The sequence below is a fragment of the Mastigoproctus giganteus genome, chromosome 11 (assembly GCF_048544385.1).
Source record: "Mastigoproctus giganteus isolate SK-2022 chromosome 11, ASM4854438v1, whole genome shotgun sequence".
Classification (NCBI taxonomy): Eukaryota; Metazoa; Arthropoda; class Arachnida; order Uropygi; family Thelyphonidae; genus Mastigoproctus; species Mastigoproctus giganteus.
Window position 1 is genome coordinate 110,594,747 of NC_143585.1, and position 14,805 is coordinate 110,609,551.

The window sequence follows — 14,805 nt, forward strand, 5'->3', positions numbered from 1 at the left end:
TGCAAATGGTTATATGAAAAATTCGAAACATAAGCTTGCCTGAGCATTAGCTTCTTTGTTCCTTGTAAAGAGCAGAGACTCGTTAAAGTTTACACTTCAGCTCCTTTTTCATGTTTATTGATGAGATGAAGTTTATGTTCAGTAGAAAGAAAAACAGATATCTGTTTTTAAAATTAATGTGCATGGAGACAAATTAAAATTCAGAGAAGAATAAATTGGGTTAAAATTAACTGTGCGTTAGTAAAGTAAGATTATAGTAGTAAAGCAGAGTGAGCTTGCCGGTAGAAGGAGGTGGGAATAAGTTTTTTTGAGAAATTCAAACAAATAACTAACAGATTCCACTGGTATTTCATTTTATTATCTGACGAATAGATTGACTTAGACTTCGGTGGGCTATAGACACTGGATAGTCTACTGTATTAATATTTTATTGTTTATTATACTACTGTTCTGTTTGATTAAAGTCATAATGTGTGTATTTTGATTCAACTTTTTTTTTTTTTTTTTATATCATAGATTGCATTTCGAGCACAGATGCTAAAGCCAGAATTAACATGTGTTAAGGGCCACAGCCAAATCAGTTGCATGCAAATGATAAAAGAGGGACTAGCTGATTTAGCTGTTCTGGATGCTGCAGATATTTACAGAGCTGGATAGTAAGTTTGGTTAGCATTATAGAGGCGGAGGAGTACTCCAAATTTGATTTTTATGGTTTTCTGTATATTTTTTTTTAACTGGATTGTCAACTGCAGGTATTTTATTGGGATCTACATCTCTTGAAGCACAGACATTCACTCAAGAGATTCAAAAACTGGCTAAGCTGTCATTCAAAGTATTTCAGTTATCTATTATAAAATTATCTTACACTAACACATTTGAATCTCAGTTATTTGGCACCCTTGAAGGCCAGTGATTCCCTTACCCTCTTTGCATGCCAGATAACAAGATAATATCAAGGTTTGATATTGCAACCAGTCTGTGATTACCAGTTTAGATTTATTTATTTACATTGTTTATATATTTCATAATATAATACAGAATATACAGCAAGCCCTCGTTATAACATGGTTCGATTTACACTGATTCACTGTAAAGCTGTTCTTATATCATAACCCGTATCTCACTACAATGCTGTCATAGCTCACTTAATCTCTTTTTTAACAGTGTACAGATTGAATTTTTGGCATGTTTAATGAAAACGTTTCATCTGATGTAGTCAATAGCTTAAAATGAAGAGCAAAACAGCATTAAAACGTCTCCCACGCCGACTTGAGAAATTTTCCCACGCTCAGTGAAATTTTCTTCCACATTAATTTAATTGCAGTATGGTGACTTGTCACATAGTGCTGAGATCAACATTTTAAAAAATGGTCAAGTATATTGTTTGTAATATTTGCGTTATAGGCATTATCCGGAGTCTAGTCATCATTTAGTACAGTGTTAGACATTGTCCGTAACAGACAGTTTACTCAAACATTGTATCATAATTAATGCAACACAGTTATATTTTCGAAGAGTTAATAATGGCAGATAAGAATGAAAAAGCAAAGTCTGGAAGCAGTACGCAATAATTTAGGACTGGCAAGTTTAACTGTAAGAACAATTATAAAAAATAAAGAATTAATTTTAGTAGAGGGAAAGACAGCCGTTCCACTGCAAGCAACTAAACTGGCTATCATGATTGAAATGGAGAGCCCTAAATAATTTTATTGAAGATAATATTCAACACAGAATTCCATTAAGTTAAATATTATTAAAGAAAAAGCGATTAGCCTATATGATGATCTGAAGAAAGCTCACCCCAAAAAACATATGGAACCATTTAAAGCTAGTAATGGCCGGTTTGAAAGATTTAAAATCCAGGGAGAAGTTAACTAGTCTTTATCAAATGTGGATCAAGAAGGAGCTGAAACTTTCAAAAAAGAACTTATTAAAATTATTGAAATACTTCTCATAATTATTGTTATACTTCTCGGCAAGTTTTTAACAGCGGCGAAGGATCGGTTGGCTTTATTGTTGGGTGGTAATCCTGTTCGGGGGTAAATTAACCCCCTTTTAGTTTACCAGGAAGACGGCCAAACTACAACTCAAAATTAACTAAAGATACAAAAACTCGACAGCCCAGGGCCATCAGATATTTATGATTTTAATTGGTGTTTTAAGTTTAATTTTGATACGTAATTTAGTTACTTATCACGTAATTATATATGTAATGCAGAATATTTTATATCTACAAATTTTTGAATATTTTGACCGACATTCGTGCATCTTTTCACTACCGTTTATTATTGATTAGGAAATATCCTATAGCATAGACCGCAGCTCACAAATACAGTACATATGTTACTTTATGGGAATATGGCACTCGCTTATCTCTGATTCACTTAGCACTCTGTTTTTCTGGAACGAATTATCAGCATTAACCAGAGGTCACCTGCATGTACTATACACCCTGTTTATAATGAGCATAGATATCTGTTGGAACAAGTGCACACATTCAAGCAACAAAGTTGGTGAGGGGGAGCAGCAGGATGCTCGTACCAGGAATTGCTTCAGTTTTGTAAATTGTAGTGTCTGGAGACTAAACATTTGTGAGGAGATCTGATTGAGATGTTTAAGGCCTTAAATGGATTGAGTAAGCCCACTGCTGATGGAATCCTTCCTCTTGCTTCGACTACTATGTAAGTGGGGAGGGGCATAAATTCAAATTGTGGATGGATGGTTGTAGGTTGGAGCTGGAGGTTCAGCCAGAGGATGATTGATTGTTGGAAAAAACTACCATCTGGTATTGTGGGGGTAGGTAGTTTGAATTAATTGAAGGAAGAAATGCAAATGGAGTTTTGTTAATGACATATATGGGAATTTTGCTAGCAAGGATAAGGAGGTGATTATCCCATTGTATAAGTCAATGGTCAGGCCACGTTTTAAGAAGAATGTAGAGTTTCTGGAATGAGTACAGAGAAGGGTAACAAGATTGGCGAGGGGAATAAAGGAGTGCTTTTACCAAGAAAGGCTTCAGTTCTATAAATTGCAGCATCTGGAAACTAGGCACTTGCAAGGTGATCTGATTGAGGTGTTTAAAGCTTTGTATGGATTGAGCAAGCTAAATGCTGATGGAAATCTTCCTCTTGCTCAGACTACACATATGAGGAGGCATAAATTCAAATTGAGGAAGGATGATTGCAGAATAGATGTGCCTTTAGCCAGCAAGAGGTTGATTGTTGGAACAAACTTCCATTTCTTGTTGTTGTGGAAGTTGATAGCTTAAATAAATTCAAGAAAGAGCTAGACAAACTACTGGTGGGAATGGATAGATGAAATGAGAATTGTTGGTTTTTTTTTTTTTTTTTTTTGCTGATTCTGTATAGGCCTGTTTTCTTGCATCATACGCTAAAATCTCAGAAATGGCTAGCAGATATTTTTCCTCTGCACTGTTCACTGCATTTAGCAGTCATTACATTGCATCCTATGTTGAGTGGCCTGGCTTGAAGCCACACTGGTTATCTGAGTACAGAGCTGTTCCCTAGTAGTGGTCTAGTAGCTGGTGTAAGATTATTATCTCCTTATCTTCTTTGTAGAATTCTTACGTTACACCAAAATGACAGTATTACACTGGCCATCTATGTCAACCAGGTGCCCTGCCTTAGAGTCTGGGCTTCTTAACCAAGACATAACTCCTCCTCTCCTGTGTCCTTTCTGTAAATTGAACTCTCCAAATTCAAATTCCACATCCCCCCCCCATGTCCAAGTGGTGCCATGTTTCTGATATTTTATAATGTCCACATTGATAACCTAACCAGTAATTCATATTCATCAGTTTTGTTTACTATACTCCTAGCATTAGTGTACACACAAAAATACATGCACCTCTTTTTACTCTTAGTGACCCTAACACAGCTCATGTATTTGTTTGTTCCATTAGGATACTCACTAGGTCTTGTAATCCTCCCTACCTTGCTTTCTTGGTTGCTGTGCATAGAAGCCCTCAGTGTGGTCATCTGTATGTGGTGAGGAGGTCCTACAGTGATGCTGGGTGTCCTTCAGATCAGCACCATGTTTCCTGTTTCAACTAGGCAGATCCGGGAATGGCTCACCCAGGATTATTCAGCTAATGGGTTTATCTTGAAAGTTAAACCATGCAGAAGCCATATTTCTACCCTAGTCATCAGTAGGATAGGATATGGGTTGATGGATGTGCTGGTATGGTGCTTGGGTAGCCTACCATCTCCCAAGTGTATTTATTGCTTGCTGAGTATTGGTCAACCCTTTGGGCTCTGTGGTGGGTGTGGAGCCTGGGCACTGAATGATATAAAAATCTCTTGAATCCCGATAATTTAAACTCTCCTTCTGGGATCATAACACAGTCCTCCCCCCCCCCCCCAAAAAAAAAAAAACTCACAACACTGAATGTAATATTGCCACTTCAGCAAAAGAGGTGTAGAACACAAGAAATACCAGGACCTACGCAGTCATTCCTGACAGTCATTTCATTGGAGAAAACCTATAGGGAAAATGTCTCATTTCTTCATTTAGAAGGGCCTGGAAGGATTAGCAGGTGCTCCTAAATAAGTTAAAATGGCTGTCTGGTGACATCTTGAAAGAAACAAAATCTAATAGATATTCAGAATGGCATCTTCAAGCCAGCACTATTAGAGAAATTCTGATTACCTTTTTCCTATAAGACACTAAATGCATCTTATGGTGGGATCTCAGAATGAGAATAAGTGTCAGAAGTTGAGGGTTTTGTGTCAAACAATGTTAACTACAAAATTGCATTTTTTAAATAACAATGCATATCATGTCATAGAGCTGTATCTCTCTAGTACTTTAAGTTAGCTTGAGTTGTAAGTACATTTTCGGTAGACAAAGAAAATGTTAAATGACTTTTATAGTTAAAGGTTAAATAACCTTTAACTACAAAACGATTTTGTAGTTAATGTTGTTTGACACTAAACCCCCGTAATATGGGAACTTGAAAATGGCCTATCATGATGTCCTTTGTATGTATTTGATGTGGTGCATAAGACACAAAGGCCCCGAGTGCCAAGCGATAGTGCCCAAGCGATATTTTGTGCGATACATAGCGTTCTTTCACAGCGGATTAGTTATATTTATTTTCCAGTGTCACTATCCTTCTTGTTTTTCTTAAGTGATTCTTTACTTAAAAGCTTTGAAGTAGAATCCAGAAAGGAAATACACCTTTCTATCTTGTGTATATATATATATATAATCCGTACTAACCTAACTAAACCTCTAAACCGCTTGGTCACTGGTGGCACCGCTCCTGCCTCCACGTGGCGGGTCTGGAAACCTGGGAGGAGAAAAACACTCTCCCGGGGCAAAAAGGAGCAAAGATGGACATAAATAGACATGCCACTTATGGATCTCATGATCCAGATCTCTCAAACAGAGAAGACTTAAATGCAGGAAATGCAAAACGGCAGAAAAAAGAAGGAAAAGAAACCCCTGCTCCTCTTTTTTTGATACTGCATTCTTTGACTGACAATCCTTTGAGTAAGCTCTCCCCATTCTTAATACAGAAATGTCTTGAGAATGTGGCATGCCCACCAAAAATGGTTAGAAGATTAAAATCCGGAGACCTTCTAGTGGAGATGAACGAGAATAAGCACTCGGAAAAACTATTAAAAATATCGACTTTTGGCGGAATTCCCACAAAGGTTACCCCGCATGCCACCTTAAACTCCTCTAAAGGGGTAATAGCCGAGTGGGATCTCCTTAACGTATCTGAGGAGGAAATCGTTCAGGAATTAGGCGATCAAAATGTAATAAATGCCAAAAGGATAGTCATTAAGAAAGATGGGGTTCTTACTCCTACCCGAACGGTCATTCTCACATTTAAAACACCAATTTTACCAACAACTGTTAAAGCTGGATATTTAAGGTGCAAAATTAGACCTTATATTCCAAACCCAGTCCGGTGTTTTAAATGCCAAAAATTTGGACACTCACAAGCAGTCTGCAGAGGTGTAACCACCTGTGCATCCTGTGGTTCAAAAGAGCATGTTCACACAGACTGCCCCAATGAAATACAAAGCTGCCCAAACTGTAAGGGGAATCATTCAGCATTTTCAAAGGAGTGCATTCAGTGGCAGACTGAAAAGAATATACAAAAGTACAAAGTGGAACACAAGGTGCCATACCAAGAAGCAAAAAGACATTGTTTAATTTCAAATAAATTGCCATCTTATTCTTCAGTTGTGAAAAAACAACGATCCATAACAGTACAAACAGATTGTTCAGTTCCACCAAGTATCTCAATTTCTGATTGGGCCAAGTCAGTCCTCTCTACACTAAAGGCCCCGGGTGCCAAGCGTTCCGTGACCAAGCGATTTCTTTGCGTATCTCAAAGCGTTATCTCTAAAGAGCCTTCAAGTGATAGATTATATTTTGTTTCAACAACCGTTTTCTTTATTTATTAATTAGTGTAGCTCTTTTGCACTAGAAGAAGTAGGCAAAGGCCCAGAAAGGAAAGTTACCTTTCTGTTTTTTATTTCTAATAGTACTAACTAACTAACTTAGCCGCTTGGTCACCTTGTGGCACTGCTCCTGCCTCCCCGTGGCGGGGCCGGAAATCTGGGTGGTAAAACCAACCCCCAGGGCCAAAAGGAGCAAAACATGGACTGTGACAATTTTCCACCGATTAGGACTGCAAATCCAAATACACTGGATTTGCACATACCCGATAATGACTTATCCAATCCAAAGAGACTGAGGACGGATGCTCCCCGAATGGAAAACCCAAGTTTTCTGATTCTGCATTCGCTAACTAACCAATCGTTGGGTAGTTTATCACCATTCCTCATTCAAAAATGTCTTGAGAGCGTAGCTGGCTCCCCTAAAATGGTACGACGACTGAAATCTGGCGACCTGCTTGTTGAGACCACCAACTCAAAACACTCTGAGTCTCTACTCAGACTCGCCTCATTTGGTGGAGTTTCAGTTAAAGTGTCCCCACATGCCACTCTTAATTCATCCAAAGGTGTTATTTCTGAATGGGACCTGATGAATGTATCAGAAGAAGAAATTGTTCAGGAACTGCAGGACCAGAAAGTCACACAGGCAAAACGAATTATGATGAAAAAAGATGGAGAACTCCTTCCAACTCGTAGCATAATTTTGACATTCAGCTCACCTAATTTACCTTCATCCGTAAAAGCAGGGTATTTGCATTGTCGCATTCGCCCATATATCCCGAACCCAATAAGATGTTACAAGTGTCAGAAATTTGGACACTCACAAACAGTCTGTCGAGGAGACCCCGTATGTCCTAACTGTGGTTCAAAAGATCATTCCCAGGCTGACTGTAAAGCCCAGGCTCCACTCTGCGCCAATTGTAAAGGTAACCATCCAGCCTTTTCTAAAAACTGTGAACAATGGAAATATGAGAAAAAAATTCAGAAATATAAAATAGAAAAGAAAGTTTCATTCCCAGAAGCCAGAAAGCAAACACAACTAATCACACCTAGACGCACGTATGCTGAAGCCGCTAAAAAGTTTCATTCAGTATCGGTGCAGACTGATACATCAATACCTCCAAATACCTCTATTTCAGAATGGGCTCGTTCCCTGCTCAGTTCTGCACCTCAACCTTCAAAGCAACAGATTTCTACTAGAGCTAACAATACACCAGTCACGATACCACCTTCTGCCGGTGCAGATCCCGTAAGATCCGTCCAAGCAGATAACGCAGATTCTAATCGAAAACAGACATTTGACTCCTCCCTTATGGATACTAATGAAATTTCCAATCAAGATGATACCGAAACCATTCTGGAGATCCATCCAGAGGATGAAATAGACCAAAGACCGGTTTTCTCAAAAAGAGAAAGGATTAAAATTGACCGTGCCAAACAGACTTCCAAAAAGCAGTCAGATTCAGTTCCTTCATCTAAATTGAAATAATGAACAACGTTGTCCAATGGAATTGTAGAGGCTTTAGGAGCAACATTGATGACATATACGACATAATTAAGCAGCATAAACCAGTGGGCATCTGCCTACAGGAGACATATCTGACTCCTCAGGTATCTCCTTTGATAAAAAACTATACTCTTTTCAGACAAGATAGACCTATTGCAAATAATGCTCGTGGTGGAGTAGCCATACTCATAGATTCGCGAGTCCCGTGCAGACGCATTTCTTTACAAACCTCTATAGAAGCCGTTGCTACCCGAATAGCAATTGGCATCACTCTGACTCTTGTTTCGATCTATCTACCACCCAATCATCCGTGTACTATTCACGAACTTGAAAATCTTATAATGCAGTTGCCAACCCCTTTCTGTTTATTGGGCGACTTCAATGGACACCATCCATTGTGGGGTTCTCCCAATGCAGATGGACGAGGGCAACTCATTGAAATGCTCATTGACAGACAAAACTTAACCATCCTAAATACTGGTTCACCCACTTACATCCATCTCCCAACAGGAACAGTGTCTGCAATAGATCTATCAATATGCTCTCCGACCCTCTTTCCTAATATTGAGTGGACAGCTCTAGATGATCCACTAAACAGTGACCACTACCCATTAATCTGTAAGATCCAAACATCACGCTCTTCAACTGCAAAAAACCAAATAAAATGGAAATTTACCAAGGCAGATTGGGCCAAGTATACCTCTCATGTTTCATTTGATAAACAGATCATTGAATCCTTCCCAATTGACACAGCCACTGATCATATCACCAAAGAAATTCTAGCAGCTGCATCCATTGCCATCCCACAATCACAATCAGTCACCTACAGACCCATAAATTATTATGCCGACCGGGCTAGCCGAGTGGGTAAAGTACCTGCCCGGCAACCCAAAGGTCGCGGGTTCGATTCCCGCCTCGGGCTTGGATCACTGTACTGCAAAAACCTTTGGAGGTGCAATATGGCCACAGAAGCCGATGCGCCAACAACTACCAAATCAATCAACCCATAAATTATTGGTGGAACGATGAATGTAAGAATGCCAAAAAAGAAAAAAACCGAGCGTGGAATATATTTCGCAAATACCCTACTACCAACAACCTTATAAATTATAAGAAACTAAGAGCCAAAGCCCGACACATCAGAAAGGAAGCTAAAAAAAACTCTTGGATCCGATTTGCGACTTCAGTAAATAAAAATACTGATGTAAGAACAATATGGAAAAAAATAAGACAGCTAAATGGCAAATTTCCTCCATTATCCTCGCCAATATTCAACTGGAATGGACAGGAGCTCTCTAGTCCTGCAGAAATTGCGAATACTCTAGGGACAATATTCTCCCAGTTGTCTGCCTCGAACTCGTATGATCCGTCATTTCAGAAGATCAAAGCCTCAGCCGAAAAATCAAAACTTAACTTCAAAACCGCTGCTTCTCTACCATACAATCAGACACTTACTATGATTGAACTTCAAAAAGCTATATATTCCTCAAAGAACAGTGCTGCTGGTCCAGACGGAGTATATTACATAATGCTTCAACACTTAGACAATAAATCACTGTCATTGCTACTGACCTTTTACAACCGTATATTCATTGAACATTCATACCCCACTCGCTGGCATCACTCCTATGTAGTGGCAATTCCCAAACCAGGCAAAGATCATTCTATCCCTCACAATTATAGACCCATCTCTCTTACCAGTTGTTTGAGTAAAACATTAGAAAAAATTATACACCGCCGATTAACATGGTATCTGGATTCAAAACATCTAATCTCTGATAACCAGTTTGGTTTCAGAAAAAATCGCTCATCCCTAGATCTTATGGTTAAAGCTGAAACAAATATCAGGAATGCATTTATACGAAATGAACATCTTGTCATGGTCTGCCTTGACATAGAGAAGGCCTTTGACACCACCTGGCGCTTTGGTATCTTAAAAGATCTTCATTCCCTTGACCTGAGAGGTCACTTACCATGCTACATACAAAACTTCCTTCAGTATAGATCTTTTCAAGTTCGCTATAGAGAAGTCTTCTCACAAATCTATATACAAGAGCAAGGAGTACCACAGGGCTCAGTTCTCAGTGCTACTTTATTTGCATTGAGAATAAATCATATTACCAAATGTATTCCCAAGACTGTGAACTCATATCTCTATGCTGATGATCTGACTGTTTCCTGCAGTTCGCCGAATATGAACTTCATTGAAAGGCAACTACAAATCTCACTAAACAATATTGAACTATGGATGACACAGAATGGTTACAGACTATCTCATCAAAAATCGAGTGCCATTCACTTTTGTAACAAACGAGGGATGCATCCTGACCCAGAGCTACACCTAACAAATCATCCTATCTCAGTTATGAGTAGCATTCGCCTCCTCGGTCTAATTTTTGATAGGAAGCTTAATTTTTTAGAACATATCAAATATCTCCGGACAACCTGCCAGAAAAAAATGAACATTCTCAGAGTTCTTTCTTCTACAACATGGGGTGCTGACCGTTACACCTTACTTCACCTGTATAGAACTCTAATTAGATCTCGTCTTGATTATGGAGCCCCGGTATGACTCTGCTAGGGAGAGTGTGCTAGTACGGCTTGCTCCTGTTCAACATTCTGCCCTTAGGATTGCTACAGGTGCTTATAGAACATCGCCAGTACAAAGTCTCTACGCCGAAGCCCATGAAATTCCACTCTGCCTCAGAAGGAAGGTGTTACTTTTGAATTATGCCGCTAAAATTCAAAGCATGCCTACCCATCCAATTTGGCCTATACTTAGTGATCCACAGTTTAAAATGTTCTACAGAAATAAACCCAGAGCAGTCCAACCTACTGGCATCAGATTGCAGGCTCTATCTGAAAGCTGGAATGTGCACCTTGAAAAAGTCCTCCAAGATCCAAACACTTCAGTTCCCCCATGGTCCTGGGTTAATCCATCCTGTGACAATTACTTCCTGAACTGGGGAAAAGATTCCCTTGCAAATATTAACGTGCGACAACTTCATACTTCTCACACACAAAATTATCCGCATTTCATGAAAATATACACAGATGGATCAAAGTCTGATAGTGGAGTAGGTGCTGCAGCAGTTTTCCCTTTTAACACCATCTCTGTATCTCTGCCTACTGAATGCAGCAGTTATACAGCTGAGTTATTCGCCATTAAACTTGCCCTAGAAAATATTATTCATTGCTCCATTAAAAAAAGTATAATATATACCGACTCGCAGAGTACACTAGTAGCCCTACAAAGCATCTCCTCACCAACCAATCCTTTAATACAAACCATAAGAAGTAAGATGATTCTTATTCAGGAACGCCAGCAAGTAGTCATCTTCTGCTGGATCCCAGGTCACACTGGGATCCCAGGAAACGAATGCGCAGACCATGCTGCAAAACATCCATCTAACCCATTATCTTCAGGCTTTTGTGTTCCATATGTTGATTACAAACCTATGATACGAAGGACATGTAAGGAACAATGGACACTTCTATGGCAAGCTCAAAGGGGTAATAAGCTATTGGAAATAAAATCAGAACCACAGTTATGGACCTCTAGTTTTCGTACTAACAGAAAGGAAGAAGTCATCTTAACCAGAGCACGAATCGGCCACAGCCAGTTTACTCACCTATTTCTCCTTACAGGAAATGATCCTCCACAGTGTTCTCAATGCAACTGTCAGCTAACAATGAAGCACATTCTTGTTGAATGCACTCTGTACAAACATGCTCGGCAATGTTCATTCAGCTTCCAAATCTAAAAGAACCTCTAAAACTCTCTCACATCATAGGCAACGATGCTAATCCCTTGGAGTTATTCTGTTTTCTTAAACGAATAAAACTTTATGATCGTCTCTGACTGTTTCCATAACAGTCACCATTGATAACTTTCATATCACTGATAGGCGCAATATGGTCTAAGCAGCCCTTGCGCCAAAAATAACAATAACAACAATAACAACAACAATCTACACTAAAAGAACAGCCTACCCAACAGCAATCAACTCATTCGGTAAACACACCATTGACAATACCGCCAGATAAAAATCCTGTAAAACAGCCAGTTAATCAAACAAGCTCTGAAATAAATAATCAAAAAACCAGTACTGATACCATGGACATAGATAGAAATTCACACCGAGATGAACCACTACTTGAACTTCATGCGGAAGAGGAGGACATGGACGTCACTAGACCAAATTTCCCAAAAAGGGAAAAAAGACTAGACAGGCGCAAACAGACCACATCCCGTAAGCAAGCAGACACACCCGATAATGCTCAATAATGCACAAAAGGAACAGGTTGGAATCACTGGAAAAATCCTTAGATGGATAGAAGGATGGCTTCAGGGCAGGAGGCAGAGGGTTGTGATAAATGGCTATTCCTCAGATTGGGTTGATGTAAGAAGTGGGGTTCCCCAAGGATCAGTATTAGGACCACTGTTGTTTTTAATTTTCATAAACGACATTGATGAAGGGATAGAGGGCGTGATGTCTAAATTTGCAGATGATGTTAAAATTGGTAGAGTAGTTAATGATCACTGTCAAGCTGAGCTTCTTCAGAGAGACCTAGATAGACTTCAAGAATGGTCAGAAAAATGGCAGCTGTGCTTTAATCCAACAAAGTGTAAGGTATTACACCTGGGAAACAGTAATCCCAAAATAACTTATTCACTTGGTGGAGTTCAACTAAACCCAGTACTGGAGGAAAGGGACTTGGGTGTTACGATACGGTCAGACATGAAATTCTCTGAGCATTGTAAACAGGTTGCAAGGAAGGCCCATGGTGTCCTATCGATGATCTATCGAACTTTTGCAAGTAGAGATAGGGACGTGATAATCCCATTATATAAGGCCTATGTTAGACCACACTTGGAATACTGTGTTCAAGTATGGAGACCGCACCTAAAGAAAGACATCGAGCTTCTTGAAAGGGTGTAAAGAAGGGTAACTCGCCTGGTGAGATCGGCAAAAGGGCGTCCGTATGAAGAAAGACTTCGAATATGTGGGTTGCAGAGTTTGGAAACTAGACACCTTAGGGGAGATTTGATTGAGGTGTTTAAGGCTCTGAGAGGCATCAGTAAAATGAATGAGGACAAAATTTTCAAGATTATAAATGATGCTAGAACTAGGGGACATAAATTCAAGTTACACGGGGAAATGTTTAGATTGGACTGCAGGAAGTTTTATTTTAGCCAGCGAGTTATAAATTACTGGAATAAGTTGCCTTCATGGGTGGTAGAGGCCGACAGTTTGGGGAAATTCAAAGGTCATCTGGATAGTACTTTCGGGTAAGGGAAGCGCATAGGATGATAGGATTAATTTCCTTTTTATTTAATTTTTAATTTCATTTTATTATTTTTATTTATTTATTAATTATTATTATTTATTTATTTATTTAATTGTTTTGTTCGGATTTTTTTTTTTTTTTTTTTTTTTTTTGGCTGGTGCAGCATAAGCCATAGGCTTTCTTGCACCATACGGCCGTTACTAATACTAATACTAATACTAAAATCATTCAGTGGAATTGTCGCGGACTCAGAGCTAACTTAGACGATGTTTATGACATAATTACCGAATATAAGCCTGCTGTTCTTTGTCTACAGGAAACAAACTTGACCCCTAAAATAACTATGAGCATAAAACATCATATAATGCTTAGAAAGGATAGGAACGACTCTAATACAGCACATGGAGGTGTAGCATTGCTAGTAAACTCCAGAACTCCTTTCAGACCAGTCCCACTGCAAACAACTTTAGAAGCAATTGCTGCTAGAGTTATGGTTAAGATAGCGGTAACAGTTGTTTCCATATACCTTTCGCCAAACTATTCATACTCTCTAGCAGATTTGAATGATTTAGTTACTCAGCTGCCACCACCTTTCTGTATCTTGGGTGACTGGAATGGGCATCACCCCCTATGGGGTTCCTCGCACCTTGATAAGAGAGGTCAGTTAATTGAAAAATTTCTTGAAAGGCACAACTTAACATTATTAAACAATGGGACTCACACGTACGTGCATCTTTCCTCAAGGTCAACTTCTGCAATTGATCTTTCAATATGCTCGCCAAACCTCCTTCCTCTGATTGATTGGACGGTCACTGATAACCTGCGAAATAGTGACCACTTTCCAGTAATATGCACACTATCGGCTAACTCTCCTCCTCAAACTGAGATAAAAACTATTTGGAAATTCGACAAAGCTAACTGGAAGAAATATCAAGAGCTGGCACATCTAGATATTCAGACTATCGAGACCCTCACCATTGACTCTGCCGTAACTTACATAACTCAGCAAATGATAGCAGCTGCAGAAACCAGTATACCCAGATCATCCATGAAAACTCGCTCCCACCCAAAAATATGGTGGAATGAAGCCTGTAGCAATGCGAAAAAAGAAAAGAATAGATACTGGAACTTATTTCATAAATACCCAACCACAGCTAATCTCATACAGTTCAAGAAAGCTAGAGCTAAATCTCGTCACATACAACGAATAAGCAAAAAAGAGACATGGTCTAAATATGCCTCCTCTATAAACAGGACCACAAATATCAGAACTGTTTGGAATAAAGTTCGAAGAATTAATGGAAAATATCCACCTATAACCACTCCGATAATATATCTAAAAGGCAAAGAAATCTACAATCCTCCCGATATTTCTAATACATTAGGTGAAACCTTTGAAAAAATCTCCGCTGTAACCGCATTTGAGCCAAGTTTCCAGGCACATAAAATACAAGCAGAAAAACATAATCTCAATTTCAGTACCTCACGACAGCATCCATATAATGTACCCCTTACCATGGCAGAGTTACGTAGCACTTGCAAGATCCAAAAATAGTGCTGCTGGCCCTGATG

General features: G+C 39.1%; 1 protein-coding gene across 1 annotated transcript in view; it reads left to right on the forward strand.

Moving 5' to 3' along the window:
- Nucleotides 1-14,805, forward strand: part of Tsf2 (transferrin 2) — a 190,160-nt gene that overhangs the window by 100,037 nt on the left and 75,318 nt on the right. Inside the window, exon 7 of the mRNA XM_090384537.1 lies at nucleotides 517-656. Coding sequence (XP_090240663.1) covers nucleotides 517-656 — 140 coding nt within the window. The remainder of the gene's footprint in view (nucleotides 1-516; nucleotides 657-14,805) is intronic.